This window comes from Acanthopagrus latus, chromosome 20 (assembly GCF_904848185.1).
Source record: "Acanthopagrus latus isolate v.2019 chromosome 20, fAcaLat1.1, whole genome shotgun sequence".
NCBI classification, from domain to species: Eukaryota; Metazoa; Chordata; class Actinopteri; order Spariformes; family Sparidae; genus Acanthopagrus; species Acanthopagrus latus.
Window position 1 is genome coordinate 2,506,556 of NC_051058.1, and position 19,713 is coordinate 2,526,268.

A 19,713-nucleotide genomic window follows, 5' to 3' on the forward strand; every position below is an offset into this window, starting at 1 on the left:
AAGAGAAATATCCGTCAAGCAAAACAACTAAAGCTGTTCTAAATTTAGCAGAGAGGTTTGTGTGCGTGACCCCCTCGCTCAGAGTAAGAACCTTTAAATGAACTCCTGTGAAGCAGTAACAGTGGAGCTGAGCCTGAGTACGATCACATGATCAGTGCTCAGCGAATCACATCAGAGCTACTGAGTGTCGTCTCACTTTTATCACTTTTCAGTTGCTTTGATAAACACAGTGTTGTTCACAAGGTCTTCAAAGATTAACACATGAACTCTCCGGCTGCGTTTGAAGAACTGAACTGATGATCATTTCATCTGGCTGACGTCGCAGCTACATGTGATGGTCAGCTCCCTTGAGGCTTGAATTTAAAACCAAAAAAAAAAGAAAAAAAGAAAGAAATGTGATCTGAGCTCACCGCTCTGGCCCCCCGCTGACGGCAGCTGCTTCTTTGATACGTGGTTCTCCCTCTCCGTCAGCTGTCCAGCATCGCCATGACCCCGTGCGGCCCTCTGCAGGTGTCCAGGACACCGTCCGTCCTCTGGACCATTGACCCGAACCTCAGAGCATTTCACAGCCTGCATGGCCCACACTTCACTCCCCAGTGGATGACATCGCTTCTCGGGTCACCTCAACTCCCCTTTCAAAGAGAACGAGACACAAAGACTGAGCATATTCATCGGAGCGGGAGCACTTTCCTCTGACTACCACCTCAGTCAGCTGTAACAGTTTGAGAGCCAACATTAATTGAGTTTGAACTAGCATGAAAGACACAGCAAACAGTCATTCGAATGTTTGCGTTTGAAAAAAATCCTCCGTGGTGCCGGGGGCTGGAGCGAAGCCATGTTAGTGTTAGTGCAGAATACGGCGCGAGTTCCAGATTTTGTATTGTTTCTTTTCGGAGGTCCATCTCTGCTCAGGCGGACTGCAGGGTGCGTCTGTTTGTTTACAGAGCTTTAAGCCCACTTTCAGCCTCCCAGATGCATCCCTCCGTCGGCCGCCGCTATCCTCCGCCGCTGCCAACTTATCAATTTACACAATTTACAAAGAGCAGACTTTCCTACCTCCTGAACAAATATTAAACACATCAACTCTGTGGATTCAGTAGCTTAGAGAGCCCCCACAAGGTGTCGATCTGAAAAATGAGCCTCTTACTCAGATCCCAGACAAGCCAAGTCTTCTGTGCAGCCTGTCTACGCTCCATACACTACATCAACTCCTGAGGAGCGCACCATAGGGCACCACAAACATACATTACTGTTATCTTTAATAAGATCTGTTTGGAGAACTGCTCATATACTTACAGGACAATAAAACTCTCATAAATATATGTGTAACACCTTATAGAAATAGCATGTTTTTTAAAGGCTCCCTCAGTAGGCTCAGGCGAGCATTCAGTCTGAGTCCATGTGGACAGGAAGGTTTGAGTTCATGTTAGGCTAAGTCAGCTTCATCAGGGCTCGGCTCAACCAGGCTCAGGCAACTCTTAGTAAACATGCCCCATGAGAATGGGACTGAACTGAGATTGAGGGTTTATTTGGCCCAAACCAGAGATGACTGGAACCAAGACTGTTTTTGGTGAGTTTCATCGAGTTAATATCCATGATGAGGTAACAAGCTCGCCTCAGTTTCAGTAAAAGAGTTAAAGTTAAATTGGGATTGTGTACATTTTGTGAGGTTAATTTGTCGACTTGTTGTTTGTAGACTAATTAGTGAACTGGCTGCTTTTACATCTCCCAGCTGAAAATACAGAGCTCCAAAGTGGTATTACGAGACGGGACAGGCTAGCTGCTTAGCATGCTAATTTCAGTGGACACAGCACTGTTGTTTCTTCACTCGGTTCAAAACATTAAACTTTGCCAGTTTTAAACTAAATTTTAGGCCACATCTTACAAAGTGGCACTTAATGAGCTGTTTTTGAACATGATTAAATCGGCAAGTTCTCATTTTCAGTGACAAATAATAAATATTTTGACAGGTATTATAATGACCCTGTCCGTGAAGGACTCATGTGCTGTGTTGCAGCTGGATTGAACTGAAATTAATGCAAATGAGACGGGGGTTCAAGCAACAATAAACTTTCCACTATAAAAAGAGCGTTTCTCAGCGCAAAACTGACAGAGACATCTAAGGGGTACTCGAGCAAAAAGTAATAATTGCTTTCTTGTCCCCCCTTCATCTTCTCCACTCGCTTCCCAGCTAACCAAAATGTTACAGCCCAACAGCAGCATGATCCTGATGACTCACCATAAATGATACACAAGAATCTGCCAGATTGGGTTGATTCTTCCTGCCAAAAATGACCCAAGTGTTGCAAACTGAAGATGATTTTCAATCCACCAACATGACCCAGCTGAATCTGGCAGCCACATGTAGGCCACAGGCGGCCCGTACTCAGCAGGCTACCTGGGTACCTGCCCGCGTTCGCAATGCCTGCTTCCCTTAACTGCCAAGATGGTGGCAACCCAAATCAAAAATCCATGGGTGACTCTCATGTTTCTTTGCAGTCTTTGGTAAAATCCAGTAGAGAAGACAGCCACAGTCACTAATATGTGTCCACAAAGCTGAGCACATTTAGAAACGACCATCAGTTTGCAGCTCGTGTTGTCAAGGCCCTTCAATGTGGCTGCCGGTGGGTGTGTTATCACCTGAAAGCCCTCGAGGATGCCCGGGTCGTTTTCATGGATTTAACTCGCCTCTTCTAGGAAGCAACGCCGAAGACACTGCATCTCCTCAGGCCATATCTTGACACACAGATAGCATGTCGTGTGGTTGAAGGAACACGCTACACTGTACATAAACATCAGCGGGGGCAAACAATAACAAACCCGTGCATTTACCCCAGAAACAAGACAACAGTTACAGTAAATCATAGTCTGTTAAAAGGCTGGAGGAGACTGGGACTCCTCCACGGAGCATCGGGGAAACCTCTTTAATGAAGCCTTAACTGATGGGCCTGGCTTAAAAGCCCACCCAGAGCCCACCCAGAGACAGATAGGGCCCACTCTGCCGATTTATACCCCAGTGACAGCTCCCACCAGGATTAGGTGGAGATAGGCAGAGGCAAACCCTGCCTACAAAGCAAAGAGACACAACAATGATGCTGTAGTCCAGCTAAATGTTTGATATTAGCTCACGCTATGAGAAGTTATCAGCGAATCTGTTGGTTTTATGACACAAGGACTGAAGAAAAATGCCAATGTGCTGAAGGCTTGACGGGAAAAGTGTGGATAAAAAAAGGGGGGTGGGGGGGAACGAGGCCATCTTCAAAAGAACCAGGTTATAGTCTGATCCTATCTGAGGCAGCACTGAGTGAATAGTGGCCTATATCTCTGTGTCAACACAATGAGAGCAAAGACACGTGGCACTTGCAGCCCCATCAAGATGAGCTGATAGGAGGTTCCACTTAACAGTTGTCCTCTTATCGATTGCCTCGGCCGGCCCAAATGCCTCTGCCCTTCTCCCTAATGACTCGGGGATTAAGGAATGACTGGAAGGGTACACAATCACTCTCCTTAGGATGTTTATGACCCCCTCCTATATCTTCAGCGTGGTCGGATGTTAATCTTTATTACCTGGCAGTGTCTAAGTTATTGGTCGCAGAACTTGCCTGTGTGATGTCACACTTCAGTGATGAAAATGTCTTCATTGTAACTCTGTTTCCCAACTCCATATGTCACCAAGCATTAATCATTTCGTTTGAAGATGAGCTGAAGTTAAAATTCATTCTTGAAGAAATCTGTGTCAGTCTCTGGAGTTTGTTTGGACTTGGACAACAACTGCATCAATGCATCGCTTCGAAATTAGCACCACTGAGTCTTTCTCCCCATAGCATTGGCAGCTGGGCCTTATGGGTATTGTAGTATTTGGAACCATTTGGCATGCCAACTGAGAGACAAAATGTGGTCGTGGCCGTAACATAAACTTCTTATGGTTGTTACATAATCCAGGAGAGGCCTGTGTTTCAAGTAGATGAGCATATTATTGAAAGATGTATTCATCCTACAATCGACATAGATGCCACGTTTCGGGGCATGCAGACATAAAAAAGAATACATCTCACTGTCAAACTACAGTGAGACCATAGGGAGATGAATGAGAGTATAACCATTCAATCTATAAGGTGGCAGTATTGCAACTAAGATATTTCCAAAGTTTTCCATCCACCAAAAACAACAAAAGTAGAAGAAGAGGAAAAAGCAACAAAACAAGACGAGGAAGAAGAAGACATACATACATAACTATACATTATGACAAGTTCAAATGAGACACAGGAGCTAGAGGACACATTCCATTCTTTCAAATCAGGTGTGGGAAAATTCTAGATTCCCAGTGATCCAGCACTGGAGAGCGGGCGTTGAACTGGATGAAGATGATGATGCAACACAGATTTTAAGCAGCCTCTAAACATGAAAGCAGATTCCTTTAATTCATTTAGTTTTCTATCACCCCTACATAAAAAAGTGACGAATGCCTGAGTGTATGTTGACTGTTTCACTGATTAATGCACTACAGGCTGTACCAGCAGAGCCTTATGCATTTTGAGTCATTGTTGTGACAGAATTGTGACCACTTACACCTCGAGTAAATTGAAAACCAAGACATTTGGAAACATTAAGTAAGCCATGACTACAGTTTTCAAATAAATGTAGGTGTTACTGTTAGCTAGCAACAGTTGATAACTATCTATCTACTGTATATCCAGCAGTAACAGCTGTCAGTTCAGATGGCACAGCACCTATGGAACCAGTGACCCCTCCCACTTCCCAACTCTATTTGTACAGCGATGGTAAATGGACTTGCATTTTCCATATTGCGTTTCCAGTGTAATTACAGCTCAAAGTGCTTTACACATTACCATTCACACACACACACACACACACACACACACACACACACACACACACACACACACACACACACACACACACACACATCCATGCACTGGTGGTGCTCAGCAGGAAATTGAACCAGCGACTTTCGTGGTCACTCCTTACATTACTCCATGATATGAGTTCTCACCGTCTGGTCATTTGCCACATTCACAACCAGACAAAGAGAGCTCACTGAAACTAACTCACCCCTGCCATTCATGTGGGACAGATACAGCACTGTCATGACTTAGGAGCTGTATAATAAAAAAGCACAGTTGAGCTGGCATCAGTGTTTACACATTACGCTAACTAGCTACCTTTTTTAGAAGCTAGTTGTCCATTTTGAGGCTAACGTGTTCGAACAGCCGCGCATATCCACTTTCCGAGTGCAGCGCAGCGTAGCAGCATGATGGATCTCCCGATGCTTTGAAGGAAAATGTGTCTTAAGAGACTAACAATGTGGGGCTGCTGAACGATGGAGGCAAACACGAATTATAGACTAAAATCAGACAAAAAGTATTTCTGGCTCCATCCAGCACTGAGGTTGTCTCATCTCACTGACATAGTTTGGAAAAATATGCAGGAAGCAGGCTACTTTTAAATGATATGAACACTACTATTAGTCTACTTCCTATTATAGAATACTCAGGCACTAACAATGTCATTAAGTAATTTCTTTTAGCATTCATGAGCAGCTTTACTGTAATCGAGCTTTTGTTTTATTTAACTTGGAATAAAAGCACAGATTGCAGTGTTTCATGCTGAATTATAGCGCATCGTCTATTTCTAGATTTATATATCACAAGCCAGAGTCACACGTTTAGCCTTTGCAGAATCTCTTCATCGGTTGATTCCTTCAAGTGGTCACATCTGGTATGTTTTCTTTCCTTTTGTCTCTTTCCCGCTTCTCTCTACACTCTCCGGGGCTCGTAGGCGACCACCAGCCGAGCTGAAGCTGAGCCAAATCTACGGGAGGCTTTCATGGCCTGTGATATTTATGTTGGGGTTAGTCCAGGATTTCCGAGTGATGATTGTGAATTTCTGTTGCAATCAATATGGGGGATCCTCCAGCTGAGCTCAGCTCATTATGGTAATTCCTTCGTGAGCTCTGATTAATAACATTTGTTTTGCACATTTTGATAGGAGCACCATAATTGGCTGTTTCCAGCTCAGCTAGAGTGCAGCTACAACACCGGTCCACTTGTTTATGACTTCCACCTTAACGTTGACTGACCAACACTCTTTACTGGAATGCTTTTATCTCAAGGGCTTTTCTCCAAGACTGAACTCTTCCTCACACCATTATCAGGCCAAATGCTAATCTCCAATAATTTTTCGCATCCCATACTGCACAGTGCATCCTCATGTCTCACGCCGCTTTAATCCAGCGGCATGATAATACTTAGCAGAGTGGAATGCGAGCTTGTATCCGTGATGGGTGACAAACTGTATTTGAAGGAGACAATGTGCCTTTCAACAGGCCAGAGGTATGCTTTTATCCTCCTGTGAATGCAGCGAAAATAGGAGGAAGCAGCCAACAGTCTGACTCTATGCTTTGTGTATTGCTGTGCTCTAACCTGAGCCTTCACTCACACTGCGGCTGAAACAGGTGGTGTTTCGGGATTTGTTTGAAACTAAATAGACTTGGGAATCAGCGTTATGTACATGGCGCTTCACTTGGGACACGTTGTTATTAAATGATTTTTTTTAACAGAGGATTTGGCAAGATTTAGAACTTTTGCCATTCTATAATAAACAATGGCAGCATAATGAAAATATTTACTTAATTCTCTCAAGTGACTTATGGCAACTTTGGCCACTAAACAGAGTGTCATGAGTGTTATGGCGTCAGGTGCCACAGTCTGTATAAATACTGCCTGTACACTTGTTTATAGGAAAACCCCCATCTGGCTTCAGCCAACACAGTCAGACACACTGGTGACCCCTCGGATTTTTCAAATGGAAAATATAACAGGACTGTTTGCTAAGCCGTACGGCAGTCAACTGTCAAGTGACAGACAAGACAACGTTGTAAAAGACTGCAGGCTCCACATCCCTGAGCCCAGCCCTTTCTCAACCTGTAAACACAGAGCCTGGCTTTTGAAGAACTTTCCAAAAAACCCCAGCGGCCTTTTTTCAGCCCCCCATTTACGGGATTTATAAACGATGACGGCGTTATACTGCTGTGCAAACTGAAAAGTTCAAGTAGGTAATAACTGGAGGAACTCACTGAGGTATCTTCAAATAGACTACACCAGTGAAGAGGAAGTGAAAAAAAAAACAAAAAAAAAAACAGCTGCTCAGCAATTCCTAAGAAAGTAAATAAAAACGGTAAGACATGAAGATGATATAGTGGACGCTATCACTGCACCTTTTCAGCCTCAGCTAAGATTTATTATAGAACATGGGAGAATTAGGATTATTCATCTGAAACTGCACTAAACAAGCCCAACATTTTTTGTTACTTTTACCTATTTTATGACCAATGTGGTTTAGTCTAGAGGGCTCCTAAAAGCAGCGGGTGACAGTTGATGCATACACAGAGCTGCTGTAAATTATGGCAGATAGAGCGTCGGAGAAAGTTGAAAGGTCAGGTGTTTCAAATAAACAAAGGAGGGCTGCGGTAACTGTTTTTGTCGCCCATTGCGCAGGAATGAGTTTGCAGAAGTCTTTGTCGCAGCTCAGAACAGTTTTAATAAATTGATGGAGGGATTTCCATTTTACACCACAGAAGCACAACAGTAGCAATATAATAATGCGTGGGGCATAATAATGAGGCATCATTGCTTTTTTTTATTTGATAGAAATGTATCTGTTTATTTTGAAAGCTTTAAACTGATGAAAATCTCATAAATAAATTTAAAAAAATAAAATAAAATCTAAAAAAAACCCCATATGCCTAACGGAGCTTATTTACTTTTTACCCCTCACTTCTCCTCACCCTTATTTATAGCCTTGTTTATTGTAACACAAAAGACTTTTTGGTGCATGTTAACATAAACATGAGGTAATATTTAACATTATTAATTTGTATTTCTTTGTGTGAAATTCAGTTAAATTGAACACAGGCCTAAGGGCATTCAGACACTGGAGGCGTTATCTTTCCTTTGGAAGTTTATGAGTATTGCACATGGAAGGCGTTTATTCCACGGCGAAAGATAGAGTTTTTCTGGGCACCTCGAATTAAGGCGTCAACCGATCGTGCTGTCTCATGGGAACGGCGGACCTGTTGATTGTTTATGTTTGTCATCACGCTGTATTATATGACAAAGGACACAACATTATTGAGACAACATGACAAAGATGACTTTAGATGACTGACTCTTTAAATGCAGACTGACTGCGCTCAGGGTCAGCTGCAACCTCTCCACCTGTCTGAAAGATACTATGGCAAACTGGTGTTGCTGCCTGTGTGAATAGTTTGAAGTGGCATATTGCTAAATGAGTGTTTCGCATAGTCGTGTTTATTCGTCATGTCACCTCTAAGTAAGAACTGCGACGCATTATTGCACCAACACAGTTTGGGTTCACACATTTAAGATGCACTTTTGAGACATCTGTGACACAGGTCAGCTTTTTCATGTTAAACTGTAATCTATCAATGAATTGGATTGAAAGTTTTTGAAAAACATTGCTTTGTGTTTATTTTGCCTCAAGTATTCATTCAGACATGTACTGTATCCACTTATAATAATGATCTTATTTGTCTTATTTCATAATCTTAAAATGAATCATGAGTGAATTGATGTGTTCCAGTGACAACATCCTTTGTAATGAACCGAATGTTGAACTGACTTAGTCCAAGTGGAGTAGTCACCATTCACTGGTGCTAAAGTCAAAGTCCGGCCTCAAGTCTAGTCAAGCAAAGTGATCAGATTCATGTCTGACTGCATCTGTGTCAGACAGACTATATATAGAATATTTAAGACTCAGAATAACACTGTAATATGTAAGTGCAGTAGCAGACTGAGGATATTTGAAAAGAGAGGGCCCCTTATCATAATTTATCTACCATCGGTTCATCCAACAGGGAACCCTGCATCAAACACCAGGTATAGCTAATCTGATTCACAAAGACGAGGACAAAGGTTAAAGGGGCACTATGTAGTTTTGAAGAAAACATTCAATCCAAGAATTTTAATACTTACAATATTAATGAGGTAATGATACAAACTTTTGTCCATAAATGAATAAACAAGCTGTTCTCAGCGGTCCCAGAATACCGTTTGAATCTAGAAAGGTGACAGGGTCCGCCACATATAAACAAAGTAAAACAGTATTACTTGTGTTGTCCTTGAGGGTCAGTTCTATTATTCAGACATGAAAACAAAGAGTTTCTTTATTCAATTTGTTTAAGCAGGAAAAATATCAGCCAACGAACATCTTTCTCCTCTCATTAACATTTCTTCCCCAAAACTACAGATTGCTCCTCCAAACATACTGTTATGTAATTTTTGCCCAATGAGATACCATGAAACAATTAGTTTAAATCACTGTATATCATGCTGAGAGTCTGAGAGAACTGCTTCACTGTCACATTTGCTTTATAGCAGCTGTGTTCAGCAATGAACATCTGTGGCCTTCGATCAGTAACCACTGATTTATTGGACTTGAACACATAATGTGAGGTAAAAAAAACCCCAAAAAACTTTGACTTTAAGTTTCAAATCAATTTCTTCATATAAAAGTAACTAATGGAAAGCTTTCAGACTGTAAGAATCATGTCAAAGTTGAAGTTAACTGATCCAGATTCTGAATATTATAAGCACGCAATTACACAGAAATCATCCCATCACATGGCATCAGAGGAATACACACATTGTGATTTGTATTTGGGTTGGATGTATTGCATAGCATAACTTTTTTGCATTTAGCTTCATGGTTTAATGTCATTTGCTCTCTTCATGTGAAGAACTGTTTAAATCCTACACCAGAAACACATTTGTGCAAACACAGCATATGTGCAGGATGTCAGTTTGGTGATGTATATTTATTTGTTGCAGAGCTACTTTGGGACTCGGACAGTTAATTGTGTTTATTTTCACCTAAAAAAAAAAAATAGTGTGGCTCCAACACATCTTCCAAACTTCTGTCAAATGGCACCAGTAAGTGTGTGAATTTAGTGATTAGTATGAGAGGGTAAGTGAGGAGCTGCAGCCAGGCCGACATGCTTCTCCTCTTGTCAATGCAGCTGGGCTTCTAGTATTCCCCTCCTTCAGACTGTTTAGCTTGACGGCCTTTATCCACATCAATCACGCGAGGAATCGAGCCACGGACGTTTCATCAACAGTTTTCACAGTGAAAACAGTGGAAGATGTCCCAGGCCCACTTACGCACATTTAACAGGAGCGAACTGGAATGGTGTGCAGCAGCAGGCGCTTGCGTCGCGTCCTGTCTGGTCCCACATGCCAAGAGAGATTAAGATAGTCCAGAGAAGAGGATCTGTTAATATTTTACGGTTCACCAGATGTGTCCAGAGTGTTATGAAAAACACGCTTTCTATGAATCTATCATGTTCCGATCCTGCCCAGTGGTCAGAGTTCACCGAATACTTCAAAAGCAGTGGCACGTGGTGGACGTGGGACTATTACTGCAACATTAAGAGCCTTAAGCAGATTCCCTCCTGTGTCCCTCCCACCCTGGTGCCAAAAGATGTTACAGCATCCTGCTGAGCTGCAGGTCAAAGGTCGAAATGTACCAAATATCAATATTGGAATTGCCACATGCTCACCGAGACACAACAAGAGACATGCAGAGAGTTAGCCGGTCTGTTTGAAATGTTTTGTCACAGCCTCAGTGTAATGTGCATGATTTGCACCTCCGTGTTCACCCCGTGCGCATCAGGCCTCATGCTGCATGTCATCACCACACATGTCGGGAGACGATTTACAACCAAACTGTGTGCAAGTTTAAACATTGCACTGACTCCATGAAAAAAAAACAAAAAAAAAACGTCTTGAAGGAAAGAATGATCAGAATTCGTCACATTCCTTGTCTTTCTCAAACTGAAAGTCGAGGAGAGAGAACAACGAGATGAACAATTACGAGAATACATACAAGCACGAGGAGGTGAAGTGACCATGACCACGTCTGAACAGGGCTAAAACTGATCCAACTCACAGGAACACAGCGGACCATTAAAGGAAATGAAGACTTTTCCTGGCCACACACTGATCATTTCCAACGTGCCAGAGTTATCACCACTACACTGGAACTCGACATCAATAAAATACACCGCCTAATTAAAATAGTCGTCTGCTGCCTGAGCCTTGAGAAATTTGGATGAATATTTACTTCATGTTTAAATATTAATTGTATAAGAGATATGATTTCTCATGCACAGCCAGGGCAGCTCAGGAGGTAGAGCAGGTCGTCCACTAATGAGAGGGTCAGCGGTCCGATCGGCAGCTCCGGCTGCATGTTGAAGAGTCCTTGGGCACGATCCTGAATCCCAAATTGCTCCTGATGGCTGTTCCAGAAGTGTGAGTGTGTGTGTGTGCATGGAAATATCACAGGGCACTGTATATTAAGTGCTGTATCACTCCTGATGAGCACCTTGAGCTTCTGGTATCAGTGTGTGTGAATGTGTATGTGAATCGGTCAACGTGTCATGTGTTGTAAAGCACTTTCAGTAGTTTGTGGACTTGAAAAGTGCTGAATGTAGTTTATGTACCATCTAACTGTCGCAGCCTCACACTGGCGGAGGGTACAGGACTGCTGACGGCTCGCCACTGCTACTTCAGCAGTGCACTAAAAATGGACAGTACTCGAACAGTACTTGATACTGACAGATTTTGCACCGCTGAATGCGACTTTTATGATTTTTAAGCATAAATGTAATTGCCAGGGGGAAACTGCTAATGTTAGGCTGTAAAGTCACTACATCGCGGTCGCATGATTCTGTCACCACTGCTAGGCTACACACACTTTACTATCAATTGATCCATCTACAAGTAGTTAAGTTAGAGTAAGAATAGTTCACAACTTAAGTTGGCCTGTTAATGAACAAACCTGCGAGCAGATGAGTCTCCATGTTCACTGTGATGACATTTAATGTCACGACAACCTTTGTGGTCTCATTTAGACACTAAGCAAGTACGTTTTTCAGGACATTTAAATGCTTTTACATTCACTATTGCATTGTATTTATATATCATGTTGCAGAACATTTTTGTTGTTCGTGGGGCGTTCTGGTAACTTGATAGAGAACGGGCCCTATGTGCAGAGACTGTGTCCTCACTGCAGCGGACCACCAATCAAATCCAACCTGTGGTCTTTTGCTGATATTCATCCCCTCTCACTCTCTCTCTCCCTCATCCTAGTCATTCGAGGGTGTCCTATCAAATAAAAGCAGCGAAAAACACCTTATTGCAAGCATTGGAAACTGCAGTTGAGGAAACATTGCAAAAAATGGCAACCTGCTTCTGGGTTTTAGGTTAACTCACTAACACTGCACACAGACGGTGTTTGTGAGCTAGTGACTCTCACAGAAGTCCTATCCTGCAGTAACCCATCTGACATCACCGCTCACTGGCCCGGCAGCCTCTGTGCTGCTGAACAGGCTCCCTGCTGGCATCATGAATAATGGCCTGTGTGTTTAACTTGCTCAATACAAAGAAGCCATGTAATCTAAATACATACGGTAATATAAATACAAAGGACCCGTATAATCTAACACAACCATGGTTGCGGACTCCGAGTGTGTGCTGTGACATTTTGGCTGTGCCTCCCGCTCCGTCTCTGGTTGGGTAGGCTGGCACTCTCTGTGTTTAAAAAGCTCCCGGAAAGTTTACAGAGAGTGTACTTCTGCTGGGCTTTGTGTGACAAGCTTTAACGCACCATACCCATCAGCAGCAAAACAGCCGCAGACCTCCCTGGAATCCACTCTGCCACTTTCCATTCAAGCATTTCCATGCATTCCCCAGCTTCCTTTAGTGTCCTGTCCCAAAAAAAAAAAAAAAAAAAAAAAAACTATGTTGACAATTAATAGAGGCTTTGTTTGTCAGGCTGCAAGCGAAGAGGCTACTGTGTGTTTACCTCGCGTTTGTCCTGCCATGTGTCACCATGTAAAATATGCCTGATCCAGGCTGGAATAGAAGACACATTTCAACAGTCGAGTCAAGGCTCCGTTATTAATAAAAGGCTTGCGGTCCCTCGTCCTGAAAACCTCTGCCCCCTAACAAACTATGCTGGTCTTTATCCTGTGACCTGATATACAAGTATAGACTGCAAGAAAACAATATTGACAATTGATCAGCTGTGTACAACAATTATCAAGCAAAAAATCCCAACATTCTCTGGTTCTAGCGAACATATAGGTTGGCTGTTAAAGCAGCTTATATTTCTGTCTCTTGTTAGACAGCGACCTCTAGTGGCTGTTGTAATTATTATGGCATCAAAGGAGGAGGTCATTCGAGGAGAAGTGCAACAATTACGCATTAGGGAGGAGGTCAGAGGAGGACGGCTGGGACAATCCAGCACAGCACTTTCGCTTAGGAAGATCGCTGTTCATGTCCTGAGACAAAGAGAAAGTCAATGGTGAGTTATTTTATCTTACCTACGGTACGAGGTGAATTTATGTTACTTAACTGAAGTTATGTACGAAACATTGGTATGTTGGTTAACCTAACTGAGTTGTTGTCTTGCTTTGAGATTGTACAACAAAGATATGGTACACCTGACACTGATACACTGCAAGGGCCATGTTGATCAGGGAATGGGAGAGTTGTTTTGGGAGTCCCTGGCAAAATATCCAGTCAGTCATTGAGGTATGAAAATGTGTTGAGTCCAAAATTCTGTTTACCTACATCATGTTAAGGGCACTGCAGAATTTACCCATGGAGTCAAAATCAGTGCTTATGTACTTCTATCACATACGTCTCGCTCCATATCTCACCTATATGCCAGTATCAGGCCCAACAATGGAAAAAAAGCCATTTTGTAGACATTTTCATAGCATGTCAGACATAGCAGACAACTTTCCTGGAAAATAATTTAAAATGTTGGTGACTCATCCTGCACTCAGCAGTGTGTATTATTATTATTGGTCCAATGAATCATTATTTTATGACGCTGCCATGGATGTATATAAATACTGGAGAGTGTGTTGCTCATGACTGGACCTCACAGATTACTGTAAAAAAAAAAAAAAAAACAGTTTTTATCTTTATTCACTTATATTCTCAATTGGGCAAAACTGTGTCATGTTTTATGGAGAAGATATTTGCTGGTTTTCCCGCTGCTGCCCTCGTCAGGCTGCTCTGCCTTGAGCAAATCTGGAGAGATCGCTTTACTTGTTGCTAACCAACTAAATGTAGTTAGCTGCTTTTAGCTTGGTGAGCATCCCTTGTTAACTCAGCCCTGGTCTTCTTGGAGGCTGTGCTGTTCTGTCCTTGTCCAGGTGAGGCATAATGTGCATTCTGCACTGTTGGCTGTTGCCTACTTTTACACATAACACATAACTATCCTAAAGCAAACAGCACTCAATTAGGCGTTCCACCATAATCCTTTAACAGTTATGTTTTTGAATTGATCTGGTCTAATAAGTATTTTTACTCTCCTACTATATGACACTCAATGACAGGAGACACACCTTAATTAAATACAACCCTGAAATATCTTAGTACTGAATATCAGAAAAGACAATTTCAGCCAAGCAGGAAGATTTTGAGGTTTTGAGTAACTATACAGACATAGGCTATATTTGATAAATACTATGATGTTCTTTGTTGCTGAGTGTTATCATATTGCTCTGTACATCTGAAGGGTGGAGGGAAACTTCTGAGTCCTGTGAAGTTTTCGCCTCACTCAGGTAATGTTTTAAGAAACTGCAAGACTAACAAGATTTCTGGTGCTCATGAAAGCAGCTTGCTTCATTTGAAGTAAATGTGATCAATGTTTTATTTGTGACAGCCCAAAAGGCCTCACGTGCACTCTGCGACTGTGCAATGAACAGACACAGCACTGCTCCGCTGAAGTATGACAGAAGATAGCACATCATCGATCTGTTATTTTAACCCAACGCTGATATTTCTAATAATAACGAGTCTCCATGATGTCAGTTCTAGGAAGCCACATCCCTCAGAAGCAATATTTACAATACACGAGGTGCTTGGGATCCTGGATAACGCTCACAGGAGCTTTGTCACCACAGAAACAGTCGGGTTAAAGGAATAGTCTACATAGAGATTTGATCTCAATATTTCATGTTTCATGCATCACTCGTGCATTGCATCTGGATTAGGTAATCCCCATTTATAGCACACACACACACACGTAAACACAGACTGTGTTAACACTAGAGCCAATTAAGACAATTTGTTCTCTAGAGCTCAAACTTGTAATTTTTTTGCTCAGAACCTCTACATTTTGACTGATAGTGGGGTGTGATATTACAAGTACAGCTTCTAAACTACCTATGGGGATGGAAAATAGTTCAAAACCATGAAATCCCAGACATAATGTAAACATCTGCTTTATGTCAACTGCCTTCTATAACAGACACTTCACTAAATGTGAATTTGTCAGTGACACCCTCCTAACAGCCGTAGTAGCAGCTGAGGTCCAGTGAGGATGAAAGTTTCCCTCTGTCGTGACAATTTTAAAATCCATTTCACCGCACTCGTATGAGATGTCACTCTGACCTCAGTGCCTTCATTCAATCACTGCTACGACATGAGACGCGTGTCGTGCAAATTCCTCGAGGCGCTGAGTGCTGATGTAACGGCCTTCTGAAATGCGTTTAGTTGAGAAAACAAATTGAAGTGGTCCAGGAAACGGCATGCGGGGGGGTGACAGTAATTATGAGTGGCAGCGAACACACTTGCCGCCTACTTAGGTCCCCCCAAGTTAAGACCCAAATTCACTGTGAGCTCCAGAATGAGACCTGGCAAGTCCACCGGAGCTCGCCAGCCATTACCTCACTGGCTTTACATGACTGTCAGAAGTCCTCTCCAACACAATCTAATCATTCCCACAAATGATCTGTCTAAGGTCGCTTCACTCATGGTTGACCCCTTTTCATTTTGAGTTGGTTTCGGAAATTTGCCAAACTCATATGAAGTTTGAACATTGTACAAAAATCACAAAAAGAACAAAAAAAAAAACAAAACTCTTCCATCGTCTTATTCATTATCTGAACCCAAAAAACCCACAAGAGTCAAACTGTGATGAATGCTAACCATGGACACTTTGGTTAATAACTGTACCATTTACATTTGTTTTCTCTCTTTGAAGTAGCTAAACTGAAATTTAAGTTAACTGAAAGTTGTGTTTCATTCTAGTCTGAAGCCCAGTATCAACCGGAGATTCACGACGAGACAAAACCATTTTAGAGCATTGCAGGGACAGGCTGCAGTAGTGTGGAGTGCCCGACTCAAGCCAGCTGATGGTGTCGCCTGTGACTCAGCTTGTCAATAGCTGTTCTAGAGCTTAGGGCGCGTCACCGGTTTCACCAGCCAATCAGCTCATCGCAAAGTCAGCTGATCCAGTCAGTCACAATCAGCTGGGCGAAAACTTGCCACCTCAAATGATCACTTGGGAGGTTTTTGAATTGGTTTTCATTTAAATGCCTGAAATATGATCTGTGACCATTCTAACTTTACAACCTGTACATTGATCAGCTTATAGAAAACCTGTATAGAAATTGCGTGGTAAGACGCTTTGTGGTGATGATGTTTAATGTCATGTGACTGTGATGTAGCTTTTTACTGGTAGAGATTGAATTTAGGCTCTAAAAATCACAAAGTGGTGTTCTTGTGAAGATTACCTTGATGAACACAACATGTATGTGAGTATGATAAACATGCTTTTGTCACAGAGATTATTTTCTGCAATAATCCAAAATCCAATTCAGAGGGAACCAGGGAGATGCTAACTTCCGGGTTAGCCTACAAAGATACATCATCAGTTCACCACATCACTGCAGGTTCTCAGAACCTTGCACCAGTGAGACGTCACAACCAGTGTCTTCACATCTTCGGTCTGAACTGGCCTAAAGCTCACGGCAGAAATCCCATAATAATATAAAATATCACGATGAATTTGATGATGATGAATGGACGTATCCCCACGTAGACACATTACCATGTAGTTGGGAATGACAACCGGTGCTATCACACTGCATTTTAATGACAGTGTTCCATTCCAGGGCGACTTTTTATCATCAGTGGAGCGGCAGACGCACAGAGGACGAGAGATACACACCAGCACATTCCTCCACCCAAACATTCGAACGTGACACGCTGCAGAAGCACCTCGCCCTGACGCGACTCTATGTAGCCGCTTGACGAGGGCCATGTGTGTTTTTTCGCCAAATGTCCCTTTTTTTTCTTTCCAGGAGGTTATGAATAGATGTATATCGCAGCATGTCTTTTAGATCTGAGCCTGCGCTGGCCTCATCAGACATGGAACGCTGCAAAGGAGACTAGCAAGGTGCTGTTCTTGTTTAATAGGTGTCACATCAGCTTCAAAACACTAGAAACAGACAGCCAAGAGGTTTTTTTTTTCCATTCCTGAGGCTCCAGATCAATGTAGCCTGTGTACTTTCAGTGTTTTATAAGAGCACAGGCCGTAAGAGAAACACGGAGATGATGCTTTTTATCAAAGATGTGCTGCTTGGTGCTTGTGAGTGTGTGACGCGTGCCTGGCTGCTTAGTATTTAGCGCAGGCCTTCACGTATCCAAATAGTGCAAAATACAAACCTCATCGACTGCATCACTTTGTTATATTTATTCAAGAGGAAATAATTCTGCATCTCTGAGTGTTTAGAGAGATCTAATGCAGATAAGTGCAGACGAAATTTCTAATAAATGATGTCATCTAAATTGAAGCCTGCTGTTTCAATTGTATGTTGCTAATATAATAAATAGCTGTACTTTGGACAAAGAGCTTGAAAAATATCTATTTGTGATGAGTGCAGATAAGTGAGGACTAATATGGTGATTGTGTTTTGTCTAATTGGCAAGGCTCAAACATTCGCAAACTGTAAAATATGTGCTTCTTTCCCTCTGTTATTTTACACTGTGTGCCTTAAAAAAATGTCCCACTATCTCGCCAAAAGGCTGTAGACTGTTGTGGAGCAGCGATACCTTCCTGATGAGGACAGCCATTTCAGAAAATGAGGCTCATTTCTGAGCGCCGAAGTTGCAGGGTGTGAAGGCAGACCTGACTTCATGACAGAAACCCGTAAAAACAAAGGAGGGTCGACGCACTGTCACACATGTTTAATGAGCTCTTGCTATTCGGAGAATAAAAGAAGAGGAAGGTTCTGACGCGTGTAACATCTTATCTCCTTTGCTATTTTCCTTTGTGATTTCTGTTGTTTTTCCAAGACAAGCAAAGCCAGTGCCAGTGGAATTTGGCACAGCTCGGATGGGCCCTCTTGGGAAGCAGCACCCAAATAAGCCCTGAGGTGGTAGGAGTTTGGGAGTGGAGGGAGAGGGGGGGGCAAAGATGGGACAACAGTGATCAGATGAAGTGGTGAAGTAAAAGAAGAACTGTTATTTGGGTGTGATGCGATTCGGGCGATGATATTTAGGCTGTGAGAAGACATTTCCCTGTTGTGTTTTATGAGTCTGAAAGGACAAAAATTAAAGAAAGAGTTTTATGATTGGAGTCTGACAGCAGATTAAAAAACAAATTAAATCTGTTCAACAATTTATGTGGATTGAAATGTACATAAAACAGGCTCAAATGAGTGAAACACTTTATGCATGTTAAATCAGTTAGTTAGCTTTATTTGTGTCAAGCACATAAAGCGTCCAGCCAACATGGATTTATAAGAGACACGAAAGACAAGACACGACTCCTTACATATAACATTACACTGCAAACAAAGAGCTCTGTCCTGTCACAAGCTCCACAAATAAAATCTGCCACAAGAGGATTCCCTCCCTGAAACACAACTCAGTTCTTTTATAACCTAATCCAACCAGAGGAACTCATTTTACTCAAAAGTGTAGCTCTAAATCATGATATAATGAGCAATGAAACAAGAAATGGACTTCAGACACCCCTGAATCACAGAGGAGGTGTTTCTCTTCAGGGAGACCGAGTTAAGAGCAAGAGACCAACAGTCCTCCGACATACATTTGCACCCATATTTGCACGGTAACATGGTCAAAGTATAGATGAAAATGTATTCTACACATTAATCGTTCTTCTTTTGATACTTTATTTCTATTGCCTTTTTAATGCAACATATAAACACTGGCAAGAATAATAAAATAATAATAACAATAATAACAACAACAACAACAACAACAACAACAACAACAACAATAATAATAATAATAATAATAATAATAATAATAATAATAATAATAAACACATTGATCATTCTTGTCCAAACATGTGCCTACATTACCCACAATGCAATATCCACCAACAGTCCCACTGAAGAACTGGCAGCGTTATGCTATTGGTGGCTAATGTAGCCTGGACCTGCTAGCCTGAAGCAGAAAAGAGGAATGGTACAGACGTCTGGTGAGCTCAGACTCTCAGATTGATTTCATTTTCCATATAGTATCTTTAGCACAAACCAACACTGACTTCACTTGAGAACATTTATCAGACTTCACGGAGCTCCTGTTAAATCCACTAAAGGTGTAATACAACATTTTTTAACACATACAGCCGAACTCTCCTTCACCTTTAATACAAGAAAATGCCTCATAATGTCGACATATCGACAACACTCTCAATCTCCTGCCATTTTCACGATATTGAAATATGCAAAATAAGACATTCTACCTTAAGACTGTTATACAGAAATGGATATGAATGAATGACATGATGAACTTTGACAAGGTTCATAATGTAAGTAGGTGTTTTTGCTGGTAGGGGGAC

At 42.0% G+C, this 19,713-nt stretch overlaps 1 protein-coding gene across 3 annotated transcripts in view; it reads right to left on the reverse strand.

The window, feature by feature from the left end:
• Positions 1 to 19,713, reverse strand: part of myocd (myocardin) — a 114,595-nt gene that overhangs the window by 55,734 nt on the left and 39,148 nt on the right. For 2 of the 3 annotated variants that reach the window (XM_037080511.1, XM_037080513.1), the window contains exon 3: positions 411 to 632. The exons of the other annotated variant lie outside the window; for it this stretch is intronic. In XM_037080511.1, coding sequence (XP_036936406.1) covers positions 411 to 576 — 166 coding nt within the window. In that variant the 5' untranslated portion in view covers positions 577 to 632. The remainder of the gene's footprint in view (positions 1 to 410; positions 633 to 19,713) is intronic. 3 annotated transcript variants of the gene reach the window in all.